The sequence below is a fragment of the Drosophila nasuta genome, chromosome X (assembly GCF_023558535.2).
Source record: "Drosophila nasuta strain 15112-1781.00 chromosome X, ASM2355853v1, whole genome shotgun sequence".
NCBI lineage: Eukaryota > Metazoa > Arthropoda > Insecta > Diptera > Drosophilidae > Drosophila > Drosophila nasuta.
Window position 1 is genome coordinate 17,318,839 of NC_083459.1, and position 19,933 is coordinate 17,338,771.

At 42.4% G+C, this 19,933-nt stretch overlaps 4 protein-coding genes across 4 annotated transcripts; 1 reads left to right on the top strand and 3 right to left on the bottom strand.

Annotated features, from left to right (window-relative positions):
* Nucleotides 1-282: 282 nt before the first annotated feature.
* Nucleotides 283-979, bottom strand: LOC132796634 (protein CutA homolog). The gene has a single exon (XM_060807878.1). The coding sequence runs from the start codon at nucleotides 834-836 to the stop codon at nucleotides 309-311; it is 528 nt and encodes a 175-aa protein (XP_060663861.1). The 5' UTR covers nucleotides 837-979; the 3' UTR covers nucleotides 283-308.
* A 284-nt stretch (nucleotides 980-1,263) lies between these two features.
* Nucleotides 1,264-4,185, bottom strand: LOC132796630 (trithorax group protein osa). The gene has a single exon (XM_060807873.1). The coding sequence runs from the start codon at nucleotides 4,045-4,047 to the stop codon at nucleotides 1,594-1,596; it is 2,454 nt and encodes an 817-aa protein (XP_060663856.1). The 5' UTR covers nucleotides 4,048-4,185; the 3' UTR covers nucleotides 1,264-1,593.
* A 458-nt stretch (nucleotides 4,186-4,643) lies between these two features.
* LOC132796633 (frataxin homolog, mitochondrial) lies at nucleotides 4,644-5,352 on the top strand. The gene is made up of 2 exons (XM_060807877.1): nucleotides 4,644-5,040; nucleotides 5,097-5,352. Exons 1-2 carry the CDS (start codon nucleotides 4,726-4,728, stop codon nucleotides 5,337-5,339), a joined length of 558 nt encoding a protein of 185 aa, XP_060663860.1. The 5' UTR covers nucleotides 4,644-4,725; the 3' UTR covers nucleotides 5,340-5,352.
* Nucleotides 5,353-5,588: 236 nt separating this feature from the next.
* LOC132796629 (uncharacterized protein CG7065) lies at nucleotides 5,589-11,335 on the bottom strand. The gene is made up of 4 exons (XM_060807872.1): nucleotides 11,176-11,335; nucleotides 10,893-10,953; nucleotides 8,624-10,592; nucleotides 5,589-7,168 (listed from the first exon to the last, which is right to left on the bottom strand). The coding sequence occupies exons 3-4, from the start codon at nucleotides 10,563-10,565 to the stop codon at nucleotides 5,589-5,591; spliced, it is 3,522 nt and encodes a 1,173-aa protein (XP_060663855.1). The 5' UTR covers nucleotides 10,566-10,592; nucleotides 10,893-10,953; nucleotides 11,176-11,335.
* Nucleotides 11,336-19,933: the final 8,598 nt, after the last annotated feature.

The window sequence follows — 19,933 nt, forward strand, 5'->3', positions numbered from 1 at the left end:
CGCCAATGGCGGCGAAAATCTGTTGAATTATTCGCGAGCTCTGAAAACAAGAAAAGCTTATGAGTTACATATACAAGGTGCTGTGTTTTGTTTGCTTTCTGTAATAAAAAAACAACTGCTTCTCAATATGCATGATTTACATTACTAAAGTGTTTACGTTGTGCGCCTTTAAATTGCCCAACACAAAGCTATTATTCCATTGTGCAGCAAAACCATCTGGCAACGCTCACTAATGTCGGCGAAAGTAAAACAGCGCAAAGCTTAGCTTAATTGAGTTCAACCGTTTATTTAAATTGCTTTACAACTTATTAGTCTTTGCTCTCCGCTTTCTCCGGCACCGTTTGCGTTATCCAATTCAGATAGGGCAGATTGCCAGCCTGGATGGGCAGCGATATTACCTCGGCGACGCTGTATGGATGATTCTCACGCACAAATTTGCTCAGCTCATCAATGCGTGTTGAGCGTGTCTTAATCATCATCAAATATTCGTTATCCTCGTTGACTTTGCCCTCCCACATGTAGATTGATTCGATTTGTGGCATTATATTCACACAGGCGGCCAGTTTGCGCTCGATAATGCCATGGGCCAATTTCTTGGCCGACTCTTTGTCTGGTGTGGTGACAAATGCCACCGAACTGGTGCCGGGTGTATAGGTTTCATCGGCCATTTTGCTGCTGGGATTCTTGATGCCAAAGGAAGTTGCTGATGGTGATGAAGTGTTTGTCGCAAAGGCCGAGCGACTTGTGAGGGCAACTGTGGCTGTGGCAACGAGTAATAAATTTCGAGTAAATTGCCAACGGAAGGGCAGCGAACTTGCGCGTCCCAGATACTGCATTAAATGCACTTTGCTCCGCACTCGAATTGAATTGCGCAAATGAAAACAATAACAACTGACGTACTAAAGCTGTGAACACATCGCCGGCACTATCGATATATTGATTTCATTCGAGCAGCTACGATGTTGTTGTTTTGTTTACAAGTGTGGCAGCACAAAAAAAAACTATTATTTATAATTGCCCAATTACGATTGGGTTATTAAATGATATTTTCCCCTGTAGCTTTATACTAAATAAATAAAATGAAATAAATGTGAATATTGTTTTCGTAAAACGTCAAATCGATAACACTACTCTTGATATCGATAGCCTGCTATCCAAGTTACGCGCCAAGAAAACTCAAGTTTGAAAGTTTTAATTTGTTTAAAATATCTATTCTTTACATAAAGTAGTTATAGTATGTATATTTATGAAAAAAACATATTATTTTTAAGTTGCCTTAAATTGTCTGTGTGTAAAATGCAAAATAAAAAAAAATTTGTTGTTTTATATTTTATAGTATGTAATAATAGTTCTGCTTTTATCTTAAACTAAACTAATGAATTGGGGATTCTTTTGTGTGTGTTTGTTATACTTATAATTCTTAATATTTGCTCTCTTGCTCTGATTTACGTGATTTTTCCCAAGAGGCTTTTGCTACGTTCGCTTTTTGCCGCATTCTTATTTGTACGAGCTAATTTACAATCGTAAAGATCCAGCTGTTTTATTTTCTTTCTTTATGTGTGTTTTGTCCAGTTGCAGTTCCATTTTCAGGTCCTAGTCCGTTTCATGCTTTTCCGACTCTTGTTTGGCTGCAGCCGCATCGCCACTCGCTGCTGTTGCTGTAATTGCTGGCGGCGGCGCAGCGGCAACTGTTGATGCTGTGCTTGCCACAGCTGTTGGCGGCGGCTGCTGCTGCAGTTGCTGCGGTGGCATTGCATGTGGTTGCTGTGACTGCGCTTGTGGTTGCTGTGGCTGCGGTGGTTGCTGCTGCTGTTGTCCACTGTAGACAGCGCCAGCTGCTGCCTCATGCATCAAACCCGGCGGCGGCTGTTGCTGTTGTTGCTGCGGTGGTGGTTGCTGCTGCTGCTGTTGTGGTGGTGGCTGCTGCTGCTGTTGAGGTTGCTGCTGCTGCTGTGCGGCACCTGGTGGCGCATTGCCTGCCGCACCGGCATGCTCGCGGGCATAGTGCAACTGGGCGTACGGTTGATAGGCCTGCAAATGCGGATAATACGGCTGGCGGGACAACGGACCGTGGCCATACTGCGGCTGATAGTAGTGTGTGTGGCCGGCATGCGCGCCTCCAGGTCCGGGGCCACCATAGTTGGCATAGCCCATGTGTGGCAGCGGTGGCGGTGGCAGACCCGGCATGCCACCGGGTGGCGGTGGCGTCGGTTGTTGCTGCTGCTGTTGTGGCGGTTGCTGTTGCTGCGGTGCCAGATGCGGTGGCATGTGCGGATGCGCTGCTGCTGCTGGCGGCGGTCCTGGCACCACATGCGCATGTGGATGCAAATGTGGCGCCGCTGTTGGCGGCTGTTGCAACTGTGGTTGTTGTTGTTGTTGCTGCTGCTGCAGCTGCTGCTGTGGCGGCGGTGTTGTTGCTGGCGCTTCATTCAATGCTGCTGCTGCAGGCGCTGCTGTTGTTGCTGACGGCGCAGTTGCTGGTGCTGGTGGCGTTGCTGCTATTGGCGCCGATGTTGGTGTCACTGCCTTGCCCGGCACCGTGGTCACCGATGTCACCAACACGGGCGTCTTGCTGGGCTCCTTCAGGGGCTCACCGCCAATGGCCATGGCCATGGGCAGGTCCAGTTTATCATGCTTCATGGGCGGCGGTGGTGGTGGCACCGATGGCTTGGGCGGCGGCTCAATGTCCATGGGCTCCGGATCCGTTTTGCTCGCCAGCTCGTGCACAGGCGGCTGCTGTGGTGGCTGCGCTGGCGTTGGTTGCGACGGTGGCGGCTGAGTTGGAGCTGTTGGCACAGCGGTCGCTGTTGGTGGGACTGCAGCTGCTGCTGCTGTTCCGGCTGCCGTTACTCCTGCTCCGGGTGGTGTTGTTTTAAGCGGCTCTGCTTTGGCGCCCGCAGCTGGTGTCGCCTCATTGGCCGGCTGCGGTTGCGGGGGCTGTGGTGGCTGTTGTTCCTCCTTGCTGCGATTTGGCGCCTCCTCCAGCCGCTGACGATCCCGCCGTATGTCTTCGTACATGCGATGCACCATCTTCTGGAATGTCTCTTCGTCCACGGCCGGTTTGCAGTGACGCTTCAGCTCCTCTTGAAAAGCATCGCTCGACTCCAGCATGCGTTGCTTTTTCGCCTCGAATTTCTCCTCCATTTGCTGCAATTCCGCCTCCAACTTGGTCTGATGCATGGTTAACGAGCTGACCTGACGTTTTAGCACTTGCATTCGCTGTGTGGTCACCACGGAACGCACATCGGGCACCACAGCTTCGGAAAAGATCTCGTTGATTAGCCGATGATTGCGCAAATAGCGTGCATAGGCCATGTGCTTGGCCGTATAGCCCTCATCCACATCATCCTCATCCTCGGCGGGCTGAATGTCAATGCGACGCTCGTGCTGACTTTTGCTGCCGCCGCCACGTGAGGGCGTCTCATGGACATCGGCCACTTCGGATTTGACCTTCGATTTGGCCGAGATGTAAGCCTGGTAGGCGGGCGTCTGATGATACGCCTTGAGGGCCTTCTCATACTCCAGCTTCTCAGCCTCGTACTCATCGATGAATTCCATTTTCTCTTCTTCGCTTAGTTGCTTCCACATGGCGCCAATCTTTTTGCCAAGTTCCCACAGCTTGAGTTCGGGGTGTTGCGCCTTGACGCTGTCCCAAACACGCTTGGAATACCGCATATAGGGCAAAATGGGTTTCTCTGGCGGCTTTGGTGGCTTGGGCAGACGTGATTCGTTCTGTTGCTTGCTGCTCGACGATTTGGTGACTTTCTGTGGCGTAAACGCTGGATTGCCATAATTGCTGTGCGTAAATATGGGCGTTTGATCCTTATTGCGGTCGGCGCCACCGCCGCCACCAGATGAACGCGAACGACTGCTGCCACCTCCACCACCACCGCCGCCTCCTCCACCACCTCCGCCGCCACCTCCACTGCCGCCTCCTCCGCCACCAATGCCGCCGCCAACGACGCCGGCTCCACTTGGCACTAACGAAGTTACCGGTCCAACGGCGATTTGCTTGTAGTTGCTCGGCAGCGCCATGTTCATTAACATATAGGCAGTAAAATGTGCAGTCTTCTTCGTATGCAACTCAAATAACAACAACAATTATATTATATTATTATGTGTTTAGAAAAAAATTAAAATCATATAAATTCACGCGGACGCCATTGATGGGTTTTTCTCTATACTGAAAATTAGAGATGGTAGTTGACGCGTCACAACAACAGTCGAGCTGCGATAAATTTGCGGTGTTGTGCAACACTGACATTCGCGCACATTCAGTTCAGATAGTGCGCAGAATTTTTTCACTGTAAAATATATTGCCATTTATTGTCGACAATTTTGCGGAAAAGAACAATTTTTATCACATAAAATCTATCTTTTAGTATTATTATATAATTTTATTATTGGAACAAGCCCAATAAGGCATTTATCCCATAAAAATATAATTTCTCAAATTAATTTAAAAGTATTCAAGTATAATATTGCGTTTATTAATTCATTTGGCGTATATTGTACTTATATATCTAATTTGTTGTAAAATAAAGTATTTTGAATAAATTAAATTAACAATGTTTTGCTATCGATTTACTGTTAGCAAGATTTCTTTATATGACAGTCCGGCAACTCTATCGATACCTCAGCTGGCAACGCCGCATCGTGCTAGGCACAAATAACAAAAACAAAACAGTGCTCAGCTATAAATTACTAAGGAAATAAACAAAAATTATGAATGTGGCACGCAGATTAATACGCGTGGCACAAATCTTGCGGCGCAGCAGCCACAACTACAAAAATGCACTTGCCGCAACACAATCTATAAACTATGTCGGCACAATAGCCGCAATCAACAAAAGTGTAGTTCCAACAAGCTGTCGTTTCTATAGCCAGCAGAAAACAGAAGAAACGGTTGATGCCACAGCCGAGCTGGACAGTGCCACCTATGAACGTGTATGCGCCGAGACGTTGGACGCCCTCTCTGATTACTTTGATGAGCTGACAGAGAACGCTAGCGATTTAATTGGCACAGATGTGGCCTATGGCGTGAGTACTCTACAGAGAAATGCGATTACATCATATAATTGCAAATAATTTGGCAGGATGGCGTCTTGACTGTGAATCTGGGACAGACACATGGCACCTATGTGATCAATCGTCAGACGCCCAACAAACAGATTTGGCTCAGTTCACCGACAAGCGGCCCAAAGCGTTTCGATTACGTTGCCGGCAAATGGATCTACAAACATAGCGGCGAATCTTTGCATCAACTGTTGCAGCTGGAGATTGGAAAGATTATTAAGAAGCAGCCGGTGGACTTTATGCAATTGCCTTACTGTAGCTGAAAGCTGAAAATTTGTTCCAAGGCAACAACATAAATACAATTTACTATACATAGTTTATACACTCGCTTGTGTGATGCTGCCGTTCTTTATTGCTAATTTCAAACATTTATTTCACTCGATATCATACATAGATATTTAGTATGTGTAGCTTATTCAGTTCCAGTTGCGGCTAGAAAAAAAAACTTAACAATACTTTTATATTTATGCAAAAAAAAGTATAATCAAATAATGAGAGTTGCAAGTTAAGTTTTAGTGATGTCCGCCAAACATGTTGTTGCCGCTGTTGTTGTTATTGTTGTAAGATGATTGCTGTGGCATGTAGTTCTGCTGCTGTGACATGTTGTTGTATGCCCCATTATTGGCCCAGGGATTAATGGCAGCACCACCGTAAGCCGGATGCTGCATTTGCTGTTGTCCATAGGCATTGAAATTGTTCATGCTGTAGCCACCGGGCGGTTGTTGTTGCTGCTGTTGCATGTTTTGATAGGAATTAGCAGGATTGCTGGCAGGAGATAAAGGCTGTTGCTGTTGCTGATCGCCATCAAAGTCATAGAAACGATCACCTGGAAAACAAGGACGCTTATTGCTCCCAAACGATTGCTGCGGCATCTGTCGCTGCTGCTGCTGCTGTTGTTGTTGTTGCTGCTGCTGTTGTGACTTGTTTGCCTGATGGCTGCTGTTGTTGGTCAGCGTGCCCATCAGATTGGCAATGATATTTTCGGTATCCTTGAGCGATATCTTTGCTGATGCCGCCGGCTTAAAGGTCAAGGCATTCGCTGTCGATGGCAATCCACCAATTTGATTGAGGCCACTTGTCGATGTCTTATTGTTGTTGTTGCTGCCGTTGTTGTTGTTGGTGTTGCTGTTGTTGCCGCTGAGCAACGTGGACTTTTTGCCATTCGCATTCGTGTCGTTTGCCTTCTTGATCAGATCACCGAATTCATAATCATCATCTTCGTCATCTTCATCTAGCGTAAAGTTGCGCATCGGCAACTTGCTAGCAGATGTTGTTGCTGTTGCTGTTGTTGTTCCCAGCTGCTGGTCGCCGCTCTTGCGTCGCATTGCGTCCAAGGAACTGGCTGTGGTCTTGCGTGTGCCACCAGCTGCAGTCGCAGAGGCAGCAGCGGGTCGCACATTGGCCACGACACGCGACAGATAATCACTGCAGGATTCGCCGTCGCTGCTCAGCTCGGCCAAATTCACGTATTTGCGTAAACGCTCGACACGCGCCGGCTCCAAGACCTCCAGCTTCCGCAGATGGCTGACCAGATGCACTTGCTCCTCGTTCGACAGGAATTTAAAGTTCTGCAGCAATGTTTGCAAATCGGAATCGGTTAACGATTCCATGCCATTGCTGGATTCGTTAACAAAGTTCTGTTGCTGCTGCTGCTGCTGTTGTTGCTGCTGTTGTTGTTGTTGCTGCTGCTGTTGCAGCTGATCGTTACTGTTGTCCTTGGCAGCAAAATGATTTTCCACCTCTTGGATCAGAGCTTTCAAATCAATATTATCCTGATTGCAAATGGGCTCCGAATCGAGCGACATATTCAAACCTAAGCGGGTAACAGCTTCGCTGAAGTTCAAGCCGCTATTAAGGCTGCGATCCGTTTGACGGCGTGCGTGATGCGTCTTCGCCAGCAGCGTGAAGAAGTGCAGCAAACGATTCATATCATCGACACTCACATCATCCACACCGTTCACAATCAATGCGTTGGCCAGCTTCGATGACACTAATTGTCTGTCGTAGGGCAGCTGATAGTCCCTCGAACTCTTCTTGGCCAAGTCGACGCCATGCCTGCCGGTATCGGCTTGTGAGCCAGTCTCCTTCACATCTGCAAGCAAAGGCGTTTTGGGGGAGTCGAGTAAAAAGGCGTGATTAATTAAATTTGATTAAGCCGGTAGCGTTTTCAACTAAATCTGATAAATGTTGCATTCAACAGGCGTTGTTATACATACGGAAAATAAATGTACAGCATATTGTCGATAATTGCCATTACATTTATTTGCACATCTCGGATAATTGCCAAACAAGATTTAATGTAAGTTGAAATGGTTTCATTTCGTTCATTTCACACATTTGACAACAATTGTACATCACATTATATTTAAATACATTGCACATAAGTGCAACTATAGAATTATTGCATTAATTTTGAGGCAATCGATTTTATAAAGGTATAATTTAATGCTCAAACATTATTAAGTTATTCCACTTAACGAAAATAAAATATAATTTTTTTTCTTTAAATTTCACATTACACATAATTGCAATTTTGTTTTTTTTTCTTAAGTGTGCAATTATCGGCATTATGCTTTAACTACAAACTACAAAAATTACATACAGCTTTTACCCAGGGCTCGACGATGATTCGACAGGTCACTTGAAAACAGGGAATTAACCATATAACTGTACTTTAACATTTTCCCTTTTATTTTTTCGTTTTCTCATACTTCGATTTTCTTTTTTTTCATTTTTATCAACACTTTGTGCGCACTAAAACTATTCTGATGTAGCTCAGCGAGAACCCAAAACTACGAACTCGATCATCCGATTACGATCTCGATCCCGTAACCAAATCAATATTAAATTTAATTTAATAATTGTTTTGGTTTGATAATGAAACGACAAATCTAAAAGATTTGAGTACAGCAAACAATTGAAAAATCATTTGCTTCATATGTACATATATTACAAAGATCATTTTTGTTGTTAATGGTATTAGTGCTTAATCTTAATTTTAGAAGAGAAGAAAATTGCGAAATAGTTGGGGCAATTGGTTTATTCGAAATATATGCTTTATTATGAATTTATTAATTCTGAAATCAAGACAAACTTTATTCTTTATTACAAAAAAAACCAAAAAAGTATGTAATCTTATTTGTAGATCACAGTTTTATTGGCTTTCCCAAGTGAAATTGGAAAAATGTTTCCCAAAAATAAAAAAAAAATATATTTTTCAAATCTCAGCAAGAAATGAGATTATAAATTTAAAATCATTCTCAACTTTTCTCACACGGAAACTTAATGAAAGCCGCACGAAATTGGAATTATTTCCGATAGAAATGTGTTCCCGAGATTATTTTATTTTATTTATTTATAGCCCCATATATTTCAGCGAAATAGGCAACGCGACACTACAAACCGAAATCGAGGAAAAGCATTCCAAAACAGTTTTCCGACAATTCCCATTTCAACACTTGAGGGTTTAAATACTTACCTTCAATCGGCCGATCCAAGTGGAATCTGAAAACTGTTCGAAAACGATAACGAATGCTGTTCAACTTACCCTTGGATGTGACTTGAAAGATCACGGTGGCAATGTTGCTGATTAACTTTTTTACAACGCGCACTTTTTGTGGATCATCGAGCACTTCGGCAATGAGAATGCCCTTCAGCTTCTCCTTGATCGTCTCCATGAACACACAATTGTCCTCATTCAGCAGCAAATCATCGGCCGCATTCGGTTTAATCTTCTCCATGGCCAGGGCCTTGCTTAGCATATTAAGCGCCTTCGGTCCCAAGCTGCCCAAATGATCCTCGAGCGCCGAGAGCATACGCAATACGGTGACCACTGTAATGGGACCCTCGGGCTCTTCCCTCTCCCTATAATAATCATCACGTCCACGATCACGATCGTAATCATCGTGACCGCGTGAACTGTGCGATTTATCGCGACTCCGGCTGTACGGCGAACGTGAGTTGCGCCGATGAGATGAACGCGAACGGGAACGCGAGCGTCTCGTGCGTCGTCGCGATGCCATCGGTGATCGTGACCGGGAGCGTCCCCGGCCCAAGCGACGGCCACGTTTTGGTGACTCGGAGCGCGACAAACTGCGTCCATAGGGCGGACGACGATGTGGTCGTGTGGCCGATGGCGCTGACGACGCCTGCTCATCGTCGCTAATGTCAATGATGGCCTCGCTGGACATGCCAGAGCCACCACCGTTGCCGGCACGATTATTTGACGAGCGATAGTTGGGCTTGCGACGCACACCAAGCGTTGCGGTAGCTTGTGTGCCTGTTGTGGTGGCCGCTGCATTGGCACTCCCATCTTTTGGACTATTCACGCGTATTTTGTAACGTTCCATCAGCATCTTGGTGTTCTCTTCGTCCTCATCGCCCAGCTGGAATTTCTCTTGCAGCTCTTTCTTGATCTTATTGGCAGCGATATTGAAGAGTTCAACGCGTCGATCCTTCCAATAGCTAATCCATTCGGGTTTATAGTCATAGCTATTCGGATCACATTTCTTCTCCTCCTGCAGCTGCTTGTAGCGGCGATTCCAAAACTGTTTCCATTCATCTGAATAGTCGGGATGCTTCTCCGGACTCGATTCATAAGTTTCGGTCACATCGCGCAATTGTTTCAGCTGCGCTTCGAGTACACAACGAAACTTCTCCCATTTGTAGCGCTCTTGGGCAATCTGTGAGGCCTGCATCGACAGCTCCTTGGGTGTGGGCAACACCTTATGGCCACCAGTTGCTGTCACTGCGCCTACTGCTGGCACAGCTGTTGGAGCCGTTGTTGTCAGCTTCGGTGGCGGCGGGGAACGATTCACAGCACGATATGCTGGCTGTTGTTCCTCCTGTTTTTTGCTTGGCTTCTTCACATTCGGCTGCTGTTGTTGCTGTGGCGGTTTGGGCGAAAAATTTACATCATCGTCGTCGCTGGAGATTGCATCTAATGTTTTTGAATGTGATTCTATTGGCGGCTTTGCGTCGCTAATAAACTGACGCATCTCCTTGAGGAAATCTGGTCCATAGCTTTCATTGTAATGGTATTTATGGCGCACCTGGGCACAAATCTTAGCGCGATAACGACGAAAATCGCCGCCAGCAATGGCCAGGATCTGTGTACTGCGGCCATACTGTTGCTCAACGATCTGCATAAATTTTGTGGTGACATTCAGCACTTGTTCGTTGGAATTCGAAGAGGAGCGACGCATCTGTTGAAGCAGATCGTGGGCCTTTTGATAGTGGTTTCGCAGATAGTTGGTGCGATGCGTCACCGAGGTCCAGTGTATGAAGATGGAGCGCACATCGTTGCACGTGTTGCACAGCACACAGAAATAATCGGGACGCATCTGACCGTTCTCATGCAGCTCCACCACGTATTCGGTGCCAATTAAGGGGCCATCGTTAAAGGATTCAATCTGCTTCTGGATGTCAGCTGGGCGTCCGAAATCATCCTCAAAGCCCGGCGGCACTGGCTCGCCGGCTAAATAGTTCATGATTAAGTGCAATCAATCAAATAGAATCTGCAAGAATTGAGTTTAGTTCGAAGCGTTCTCTCGTACACAATAATAAATACAAATTGATAACAACACACGCTTAGAGATTGCGACATGAGTATGACAAGGACGACAATATAGTGTCGCCTAAGTTATCGATAGCATAAACAATAATTGTCAGCCTATGACAGTTGCAATTTAGCGCAACAAAATAATCAATTTTGTCATAAACATTAAAGCGCATATATATATTTAAATGAGAACATTTTAAATATCTGTGCTGCGCCAATCTCTAAATGTAACATAATCGCCGTTTGACCAAATTACCTTTTGCCCCGTTCACTTCGAGCTGTGTTCACACACTTTGTGGTTTATTGTTTGCACTTCTCTGATGAAAAACAGGCAAAATAAATACGTAAATAACGCGTTTGTTAATACACTTGCGCTTTCACGCACTCACACACACGCGTACGCTCGCACAGAAACAATTTGCGAAAAGCGGCTCCTTATTTACTTTATTTTGTTTTTATTTTTTTGCTGGCCACAAATTGGAGGTTGTTGCAAACAAATGCTGCGATGTTTGTCTGGTATTATATCTTGTTTTACTTACAGCGCTAATTACAAGTAGCTCACTTAAAATGTACACTGAATCAAGTAAAATGTATAATAACAAATAAAACGTATTTGCAATAAAACTTGTTTGTTGCTTAAATAATTGTCTGGCATGCACAACACACAATATCAACAGGAACGAAAAATTATGATGTGTAACAGTGTTGACAAATTTCGTTTTGTCTGACTTCGATTGAAGCGTACTCGCGCCAGTGTTGTTTCACACCAGTATTATTTTTCAAATCGAAATATACCAAGGTGGGGAAATAGACTTTATCGGTGCAACTTTTAATGTACCACAATTATCGATTAATTATGTTGACCTGTGCTTTCCAATGATGAATAAACAGTTATTGGCGCAAATTTCAATTTACCATCGCTAGCTATTCGCCATATTGGCAACTTTTGGCGCTAAAGTTGTGAATTAAGTATTCAAACTTCGAGTATTTGCAATTATTGCATTCGCTAAATAAGTTTTTACTGTGTTAATATCAATATTGAGCAATGTTCTCAACGTATTTGTTTGTGTGAGTGTTGTTTTTTTCAAGTGTGTAGAAAATCAATTATGTGTGTGTGCAAAATCAAATTATGCATTTCTTGTGGCCATTAAAATCTGTCGGATTTTGTGAAATATAATTAGGCAGCATGTCCATCTATGTCCATGTCTAATATTAATGCTGTTCGTCCATGCCGTGACATTTTTGATGAAGTTTGCTGCACTTGAGCCCCCCGGCAGCTTAACGCACTTTGCCTTTGATAACTAATGCGTTAATGCCTCAGAGCACATCGAGCATTATGTACACATTCACACACACACACACATGGACACGAGTATGTGCTTACTAGTGTGTGTGTGAATGTGTGTTTTTGTATGCAGTGCCTCGACCAAACAACAGGGCGGCCAAATGGCAGCACGTCCCAAAACAATTTTGCACCCACCCACCCCAAATTAAAAAGTATGTGTAACAGAGTGAGAGAGGGAGAGATAGATAGAACGAGGAGAGGAGGAACGAGTAGATTGGAAAACGTGTGCTGTGATAGATGTAACACGTAGGGCATTCATAACTGCAAATGAAATGAAGGGGGGAGGAGTGGCATTAATCGCAACACGATGATGATGATGATAATGGCAAAATAAGCGAGTTCACAATGAGTTGACCATATGCGCACATAGACAATCAAATGTTGTGAAACGGAATCCACCCAAAAAGCGACAACGACAACGACAACTGGTGCAACTGGTATAACGACGGTATACACGGAGATGTATCATCAGAGACCGGCAGCAGTCAGTTCACATTTAATGAACACAACGTTGACATGAGTTATGGGCCATTTTTCCTTCTTCTTCTCTTATTTTTTTTTGACAACGAAAAATTGCGAATCAGCACAGCTGTTGAGCTCTGTGGTCGCCGCCACACTCTCCCTAGGGGCGGGAATGCAAATGCTATTTTGCATTACAATTTTCGAATGAACAGAAGCCTCCTCCTCCTTCTCCTGTTCTATCCTCCAATCGATCCACGCGACAGTGAAGACGAAGCTGAGCCACATTCCGATTACGGTGAATGCAGACACATCCAAAGGGGGTGTAGCGGAGGGTTAGAAGAAGTGGTGCGTAGACACCCCTTTTCTTTTTGCGAAATCGGAATCAGCTAAAAAGATCTGCGCGATATTGCCGCTTAACATAATGTCTTTTAGACAAAGTGGCAGACGCAGACATATCGTCTACTTCGCTCTCAATGTATCTCTCTCTATATTTGTCCATGCCACAGTTTGCTGCACAACTTTGTCATATCGTTTGGAGCTGCAATTATGCTGAGGTAAGTACTTTATTTCTTTGATCTCTATGAATTATTGCTGAGATACACAATCAAAATGAAAACTGCATTCCTTAGCAGTAAATAAACACCATCATAAACACTTTTAATATGTTCATAAAATGTTGCAATTTGCCATTGCAATTGTGTTTATTTACAAATTTTATATTGAGCTATAAATTCATTGCAAAATACAAACACTGTCATTAAAACTTTTATTTGCAAATCGTTTGTGAAATTTCGAGTCTTGAAATTTCAATAGGAATGTTTTTAGGAACTTTTTTCATACTTCATAAAAAAAGATTTACTATTTTCATTGAAGAAATATATTGAAAAAGACTTTATATTTTTTAAATTTAGTTTGGATATTTGTCTATTTGATACATCCCAGAGAAAATATTATTATTACTATTAAAATTTATCGAATAAATTCATGATTAACATAATTTTGAATTTTAATTTAGATTTCTGTATAAAAACTAAAAATAACTATATATTTTTTTAAGCTTTATGTTAAGAATTTATTTAAAGAACGCGAAAAACTAATTGCTAAGAATATTTGAAATTTTTTGGTAATGCAATTCATATTTTACAATCGCATAAAATTCTCAAACCTCATTTAAGTTTTAGATACTTAAACTTGGCAGGTTAGAAGAATTAGAGTATTATTTAACGTCTTCGGTATAAAAATGTAAAAAAAACTTAATTTTTTTAAGCTTTACGTTAAGAATTTATTTAAAGTACTTGAAAAACTAATCGATGAGAATTTTAATAGATTTTCTGTAATGCATTTCATATTTTCCAATCATTCAAAATTCTTAAACGTAATTGAAGTTTTAAGTTTTAGAAGATTTAGAGTATTTAGCGTCTTCGGTATGACGGCAATTAAAATGTCTTTGTTCAAGTTTGTTTTTGTAGTTGGTTTTTGTGTTTTTTGTGTTGCGCTTCACAACAAGATTTCTTGGCAAGTTGTGCGCAATTCATTAAGCGAAATCTGCTCGAATGCGAATAATGCAAATTGCTCTATTTCGGGCTAACTGCAACGCCAGCAGCAAACACGACGACAAATTTATTTGAGGCCCCATGTGGCAAGTGGCAAGTGGCAAAGTAAAAAGGCAAGCTCTGCCCCATCTCCCGTTCATCCCCCCCTTTCATTCCTCCCCACAACCATCTGTCGCTGCCATGTTCAACTGCAAACTCCATCAATGAAATGAATGCTGTGTGTGTGTGTTTTTAGCAGACTTTCGGTATTTGCACCGAAAGTTCAAAAATTCCATTAATTATTTTGTTGCGTTTCTGTTGTTGTTCCTGCTCTCTTGTTTTTATTTTCACTCATCTTCTTCTTCTTCTTCTTCTTGTTATTTCGATCCTCTGCTAATTTTGAAGAATTCGAAATTTCTTAATGGATTCTATTTTCAGCCGGCCAACTGCAATTGTTTTGCCTATTAGCTTGGGAAAGTTGGTTTTTTTTTTTTTTTTCATTGTTGTTTCTTGGTTGCTTTATTATTTTTGTTGTTGTTGTTTGTGACTTAACCCTACCCCTATATGTATGTATATACAAGTTTTCCACATTTCCACCCCATGCCACCTCGGGTGGCACTTTAACTCTGGCTGGACCGGATGTGCTCATTGTGCGTCATTTCTACTTATCACCCAGGGGAATACGCGTTAAGCATCCAGCGGCCCAACGGAAGCGCTCCATTGCCCAACAGCGGCAGCTGCTTTTGCTGTTGCTGATGCTGTGGCCATGTCTGTGATTATTTTACAGCTAGTTGCTGCTTCTACAGATTTTACTACTGCTGAGTGGGCTACTGAATTCCCCCATTCCCATTCGCCTGCTTTTTCCCATTGTCAATTCTGGTGTTATTGCTGCTATTTTACGACTGTTGCTCTTCACTGTTATTTTTGTTATTGTCGATTCTTCTGCCGAAAATTTATATTACTGATTCTAGCTGCTGCTGCTGAATTGAGCAATATGCCAAATGACTATGCTATGGTTAATCTCCATGCCTATTGTGCTGATATTTCGCACAGCAAATTCAGTTTGCTGATTATTCAGCTGCTTTTAATTGTTTCTGCTTTGGTCAATTCTCTTATTATTTCTTAAGCAAATCCAGCGACTATTTCAGATTATACATCCTGTATATACATATATTATATATTATATATTATATATACAAATTATAACTGCTGCTGTTTTGCTGATATCTTACTCCCAAAAATACTTTTGATATTCAACATTCTTCTGATGTTGCTCACTTTATGGAAATTTATATTGTTGAATTTTTAGCAAATTTTACTGTTCTGTTTTACTGTTGATTATATTTATTTCATTGTTCTTTATTTTTTCTTTTTATGACGCATTCATTTAAGATTATGATACATTTATAATTCCTACATTATATTCTAAAAAAAAGTGTTTACTCATTTACATGGAAATAAATGTACAATGTATAAATACATACACTATTAATATTTCCTAGAAAATATGTTCATTAGGTAAAGCATTGAATAAATTGTACTGATTTTATTATAAGTTCGATTACAGTTGCTGAATTTGCTAAATAGTATGTCAATTCCTTTGCAAATTCAACAACTGTTTCATAGAAAATTATTTTAATTTTTGCAAGTTTCCTTTACTATTTACTGATTCTTTTAACATTTTAAATGCTGCTGCTAAGTTTAGTATGGGTTTTTTATACCCGCTACCTATAGGGTAGAAGGATATTATAACTTTGTGCCGGCAGGAAATGTATGTAACAGGTAGAAGGAGGCATCTCCGACCCTATAAAGTATTCTTGATACTCATCAACAGCCGAGACGATCTAGCCATGTCCGTCTGTCTGTCTGTCCGTCTGTGTGTCTGTCCGGCCGTCCATATGAAACACTGGATCTCAGTGTCTATAAGAGATATCATTTTTTATGTTTGTACGCAGATCAAGTTTGTTTCAAATTTTTGTCACGCCCACTTCCGCCCCCGCAAATCAATAAAATCGAATAACAAGCGTATTTTTTAAAGCTACAGCTGCGAATTTTGGTGTATACAATAATAACTATAGTAGTTATGATTCCTGAAAATTTGGTTGCGATCAGATTAAAATTCTGGAAGGTATTAAGGAAATACTTTTGTATGGGCAAAAACGCCTACATACTAGGGCCCTTAGTTGCTTTGGCCGACAATCTGGTACATTGTGCCGTCAATGGTGTATTTTGAATGTGGTATTATATCAATATACCAAATATACCATTTGGTATATTTTTGTTGTAGCAATTTCGGTATATTTTGAAAATAATACCGCAATATTTTGCTTTTATTCAAAATGGGTAGCGGGTATCTCACAGTTGAGCATACTTGACTGTAGCTTTCTAACTTGTTTTTCTACTATTTCGGATGATGCTGCTGAATTTGATGCATACCAATTCCTCTGTAATTTCCACAGCTATTGCTGATTAAGGATTATACTGCTGCTATTTCTGCTATTCTTCTAAAATTTTAAGTATTGCTGTTAAGTTTAGTATGCGTTTTTTTTTTTATTATTTAATGATTTTCTACTATTTCGGTTCCTGCTGCTGAATTTGCTGCATACCAATTCCTCTGTAATTTCCACAGCTATTCCTGATTTTACAGTAGCCTCTTCTGCATTTTTCGTCTGCTGGTTTCTTGGGCTTTTGATGCTGCAGATTTTTCTTCATCTGACTATTGCTTGCTGTATCTTTTAGTGGTTTTACTTGTTGTTGATTCTATTGCTCCAACATCTACCGCTAAGGATTTTACTGCTGCTATTTCTGCTGTCGCTGCTGTTGACTTTGCTGCTGCTGTTGACGTTACGCCTGCTGCTGCTACTGCTGTTGCTCTTTCTGCTGCCGTTGTGCTCCTTCTGCTTCCACTGCTGTCAGAGTTACCCTTGCTGCTTGCCACCAGCCTCTGCTACTCCTACTTCTGCTGACTGCTGTCATTGCCAGTTTCCACTCGAAAGTCCAAATCCCAAGCCGTGTCCGTGTCCGTGTCCCTGTTCCTGTCCCTGTCCCTGACCGAGTCTTCCTTCGTTTGCCTCGTTCGTTGGCGAGCCGGCAAAAACTTTTGTTGCATGCCTCAAAAATGCGTAAATCAAACTAAAAACAAACGGCTAAACGACTTGCCATGAATTAGTATTAGTGTAAAACGGCTTTTAATAAGTCGGACAGCCGCCTCGCATCTGCATCTGCCCCAATCTGCCCATCCAAATGGTGGGCTCAGGATGGTTGTAGAGGGGGGAGGAAGAGAGGAGGGGAGGAGGATTGTACGACAAAGTCAATTGCGGTGGCCGCAAAATGAAATTTTGTTTTAAAAAGTTTTCTCTGCACTGCAAAATGGCTCGCCATGGGCGCATAAATTTCAAAGCTGCTTTTTGTTCACTTTTTGCCTTCTCCACTTTTTTTCCCTATATTTTTGTTTTACCCCACCATAACTTTGTCAACAAGCTGGGCATATGTACACAAAAAAAAAATAAAGTATTTTTGGTGGGGAGTAGGAGAAAAGTACGAAAAAAAGGCTAAGAAAATGTTTGGAAATGTTTCAAAACTACTAATTTGAAATTTATACATTATGTTTATGTCATTTGAAGTGGTTCGAAAGTGGTTTCAAGAGGGGGCTTCAAAAAATTATAGCAGCAAAGCCGTTGCAGACTTTTAGAAATTACGCTGCTGCAATTTACAATTTTGTTCCTTTTTTTTTTTTTTTTGTTTTGTGGGTCACATAAACCAGGATTAATTGTGATATATGCTGGAAATTATTTTTAAACATGATATTGCAGTAACTGCCTTAGATAGTTGATCTATGTAATATATTGTTGTTCTTTCGTTTCGTGTAGTTTATTGTGTTGTTGTTGTTGTGTTTTTTTTTTCGACAATTTCAAACATGCAACATGTTGCAATAGAGTTATAAACCAGCCCCAAACTTCAAACTTTGCAGACGACTTATGTAAAGGCATGGAGTGGGGAAGAGAGTGCAGGGGATGGGATGGAAGGGGAGGGGGGCTACCTCGCGCGTGTAAGGGCAGCATGCCAAATGGAAAAAAGTTTTTGCCTTAATTTTTGGCGTTCTTTTTCAGTATTATTTTTCTTTTGTGTGTGTGTGTGTGTGAGTGGTTTTTTTATACTCGGCCGCTTTATTAACGTTGCCCTGTTTTAGGTAGGGTGAACTGCCGTTAGAAGGCAGAAGCAGCAGCAACAAAAAGAAGAAGAACAAGGAGAAGCAGGAGAAGGCAACTGCAGAGGAGCAGAGCACGAACGCGAAAGTGAGGTTGTGTCATGGCAGAGAGAGAGCTGAGGTAGGTGGCCATTTTTTTTTTTTGGGTGGTAGGGTCGGTTGGTGAGGGGGTGGGAGGTAGCTGTTTGTTTGCTGGCAGCAGCGCAGCAAGTAATATTTTTGCCGCATAAAAGTCAAAATATGCAAATAAAGCAGGAGCTTCTTGTTGTTGCTGCTGTTGTTATTGTTATTGCAGTGAGTGTGTAGGGCAACGTGTGTGTGTGTGGGGAGTGGAGCGGTAAGCTAATACAGCAACAGTCAGACACTATGGTGGGCTGGGGGAGGTGGGGAGCGCTAGAACAATGCGCATAGAGCAGTCGGAAAGAGAATGCAATACAGATAAATAGGCAGCGAAAGGAGAGTGAGCGCAACGCAGACATAGGGAGAGTGAGTGAGAGAGCGAGTGTGTGTGAGAACAGCGTGGCTTAAATAATAAATGTAGTACACGCTTTGAAAGAATTTACTATGCTTTGGCAAATGGAAGTTATAAAAACCAAACACACTCGCAAACAAACACACAGACAGACAGACATGCACGTACACATATACACACAGACACACACACATGTGCAGAGCATATATAAATAAACAATGCCCCTATATAACCCGAGGCAACTCACTGAAAGCAAGAGAGAAAGAGAGCGAATGAGGAGAGAGGTAGCGGCATTTCCATATTGTTGCTATAATCAGCGGCTGCTTTGATTCATCTGCATGCACGCGCGCGCTGCCGATAAAGGGAGCAGGCAACGGGTGTAGAGGGGGGTAGGAGGGAGCAACACTACCACCACCACCAATGAACGAACGAACGAACGAACGTCAAAGCCAAAGCCAAAGCCATACTCTCATAGCTATGCTATATGGCCATACCGATTGCCGTAGCTATAGCCAAAGCTAAATCCATAGCCAAAGCCTTAGAGTACTAGTGTTGCCACCCCATCATCATCATCAAAGTCAAACCCAACCCAAACTTAAACCCAATCCATACTGAGCGAAGCAACCACCAAAACAGAACGGAACAGACACACACAGACTCCGTGACTCCGCTGGCACCCAACTTCCAACTCCAACAAATAATTTTGCTTTTTTTTGCTCTTCTTGCAATTTAGCGATGACAATGCTTAACTGTTTGACGCGCACGAATTAATCACGTCGCGCATTGCAGCTCAGCCCATAGGGAACTTTACACCTTTCGCATTGCTTAGTGATTAACATTTTAAATTTGCTTGCTTAAATCATTGCTTACATTTGGTTATTAATAATCAATTATCAATTAATGCAAATATCGCCTTGTTCGTGCGACACGCGCTCCTCGCGAATGCAATTTGAATATCGTGTCGAACATGTTCGCGTTGGATGTTGCTACTCGTGCTCGAACAACAACCACCGACTGACGCCCCTTTTCAGCATGTGCGCACGGCTTGTGCTGTGGCCTTGCCAGCCAGTTCTAGCCGTAAAAATGCCAAAAGTGTTGATAATTGGAAATTGCAAAGCGATAACAAAAGTATACGAATACTACAAGCAGGCTGGCAATAATTAGTTTGTAAATAAAAATTTGTTTAATTAAAAAAATGACTATGTTCATTCAAGTGCAGAGTTTAATAATAGCTAGATCTTTAGAGGTTTTCTGGCTGCAGCAGCTGTTTGCTTATAGT

What these genes read in the sequence shown, in the direction of transcription:
- LOC132796629 (XM_060807872.1), bottom strand. Translation starts at nt 10,565, where the DNA reads ATGAACTATTTAGCCGGCGAGCCAGTGCCGCCGGGCTTTGAGGATGAT. An exon ending in CTTTCAAGTCACATCCAAGG is followed by an intron (nt 7,169 to 8,623) that starts GTAAGTTGAACA and finishes CTTTGCTTGCAG; the next exon opens with ATGTGAAGGAGACTGGCTCA.
- LOC132796633 (XM_060807877.1), top strand. Translation starts at nt 4,726, where the DNA reads ATGAATGTGGCACGCAGATTAATACGCGTGGCACAAATCTTGCGGCGC. An exon ending in GCACAGATGTGGCCTATGGC is followed by an intron (nt 5,041 to 5,096) that starts GTGAGTACTCTA and finishes ATAATTTGGCAG; the next exon opens with GATGGCGTCTTGACTGTGAA.
- LOC132796630 (XM_060807873.1), bottom strand. Translation starts at nt 4,047, where the DNA reads ATGTTAATGAACATGGCGCTGCCGAGCAACTACAAGCAAATCGCCGTT.
- LOC132796634 (XM_060807878.1), bottom strand. Translation starts at nt 836, where the DNA reads ATGCAGTATCTGGGACGCGCAAGTTCGCTGCCCTTCCGTTGGCAATTT.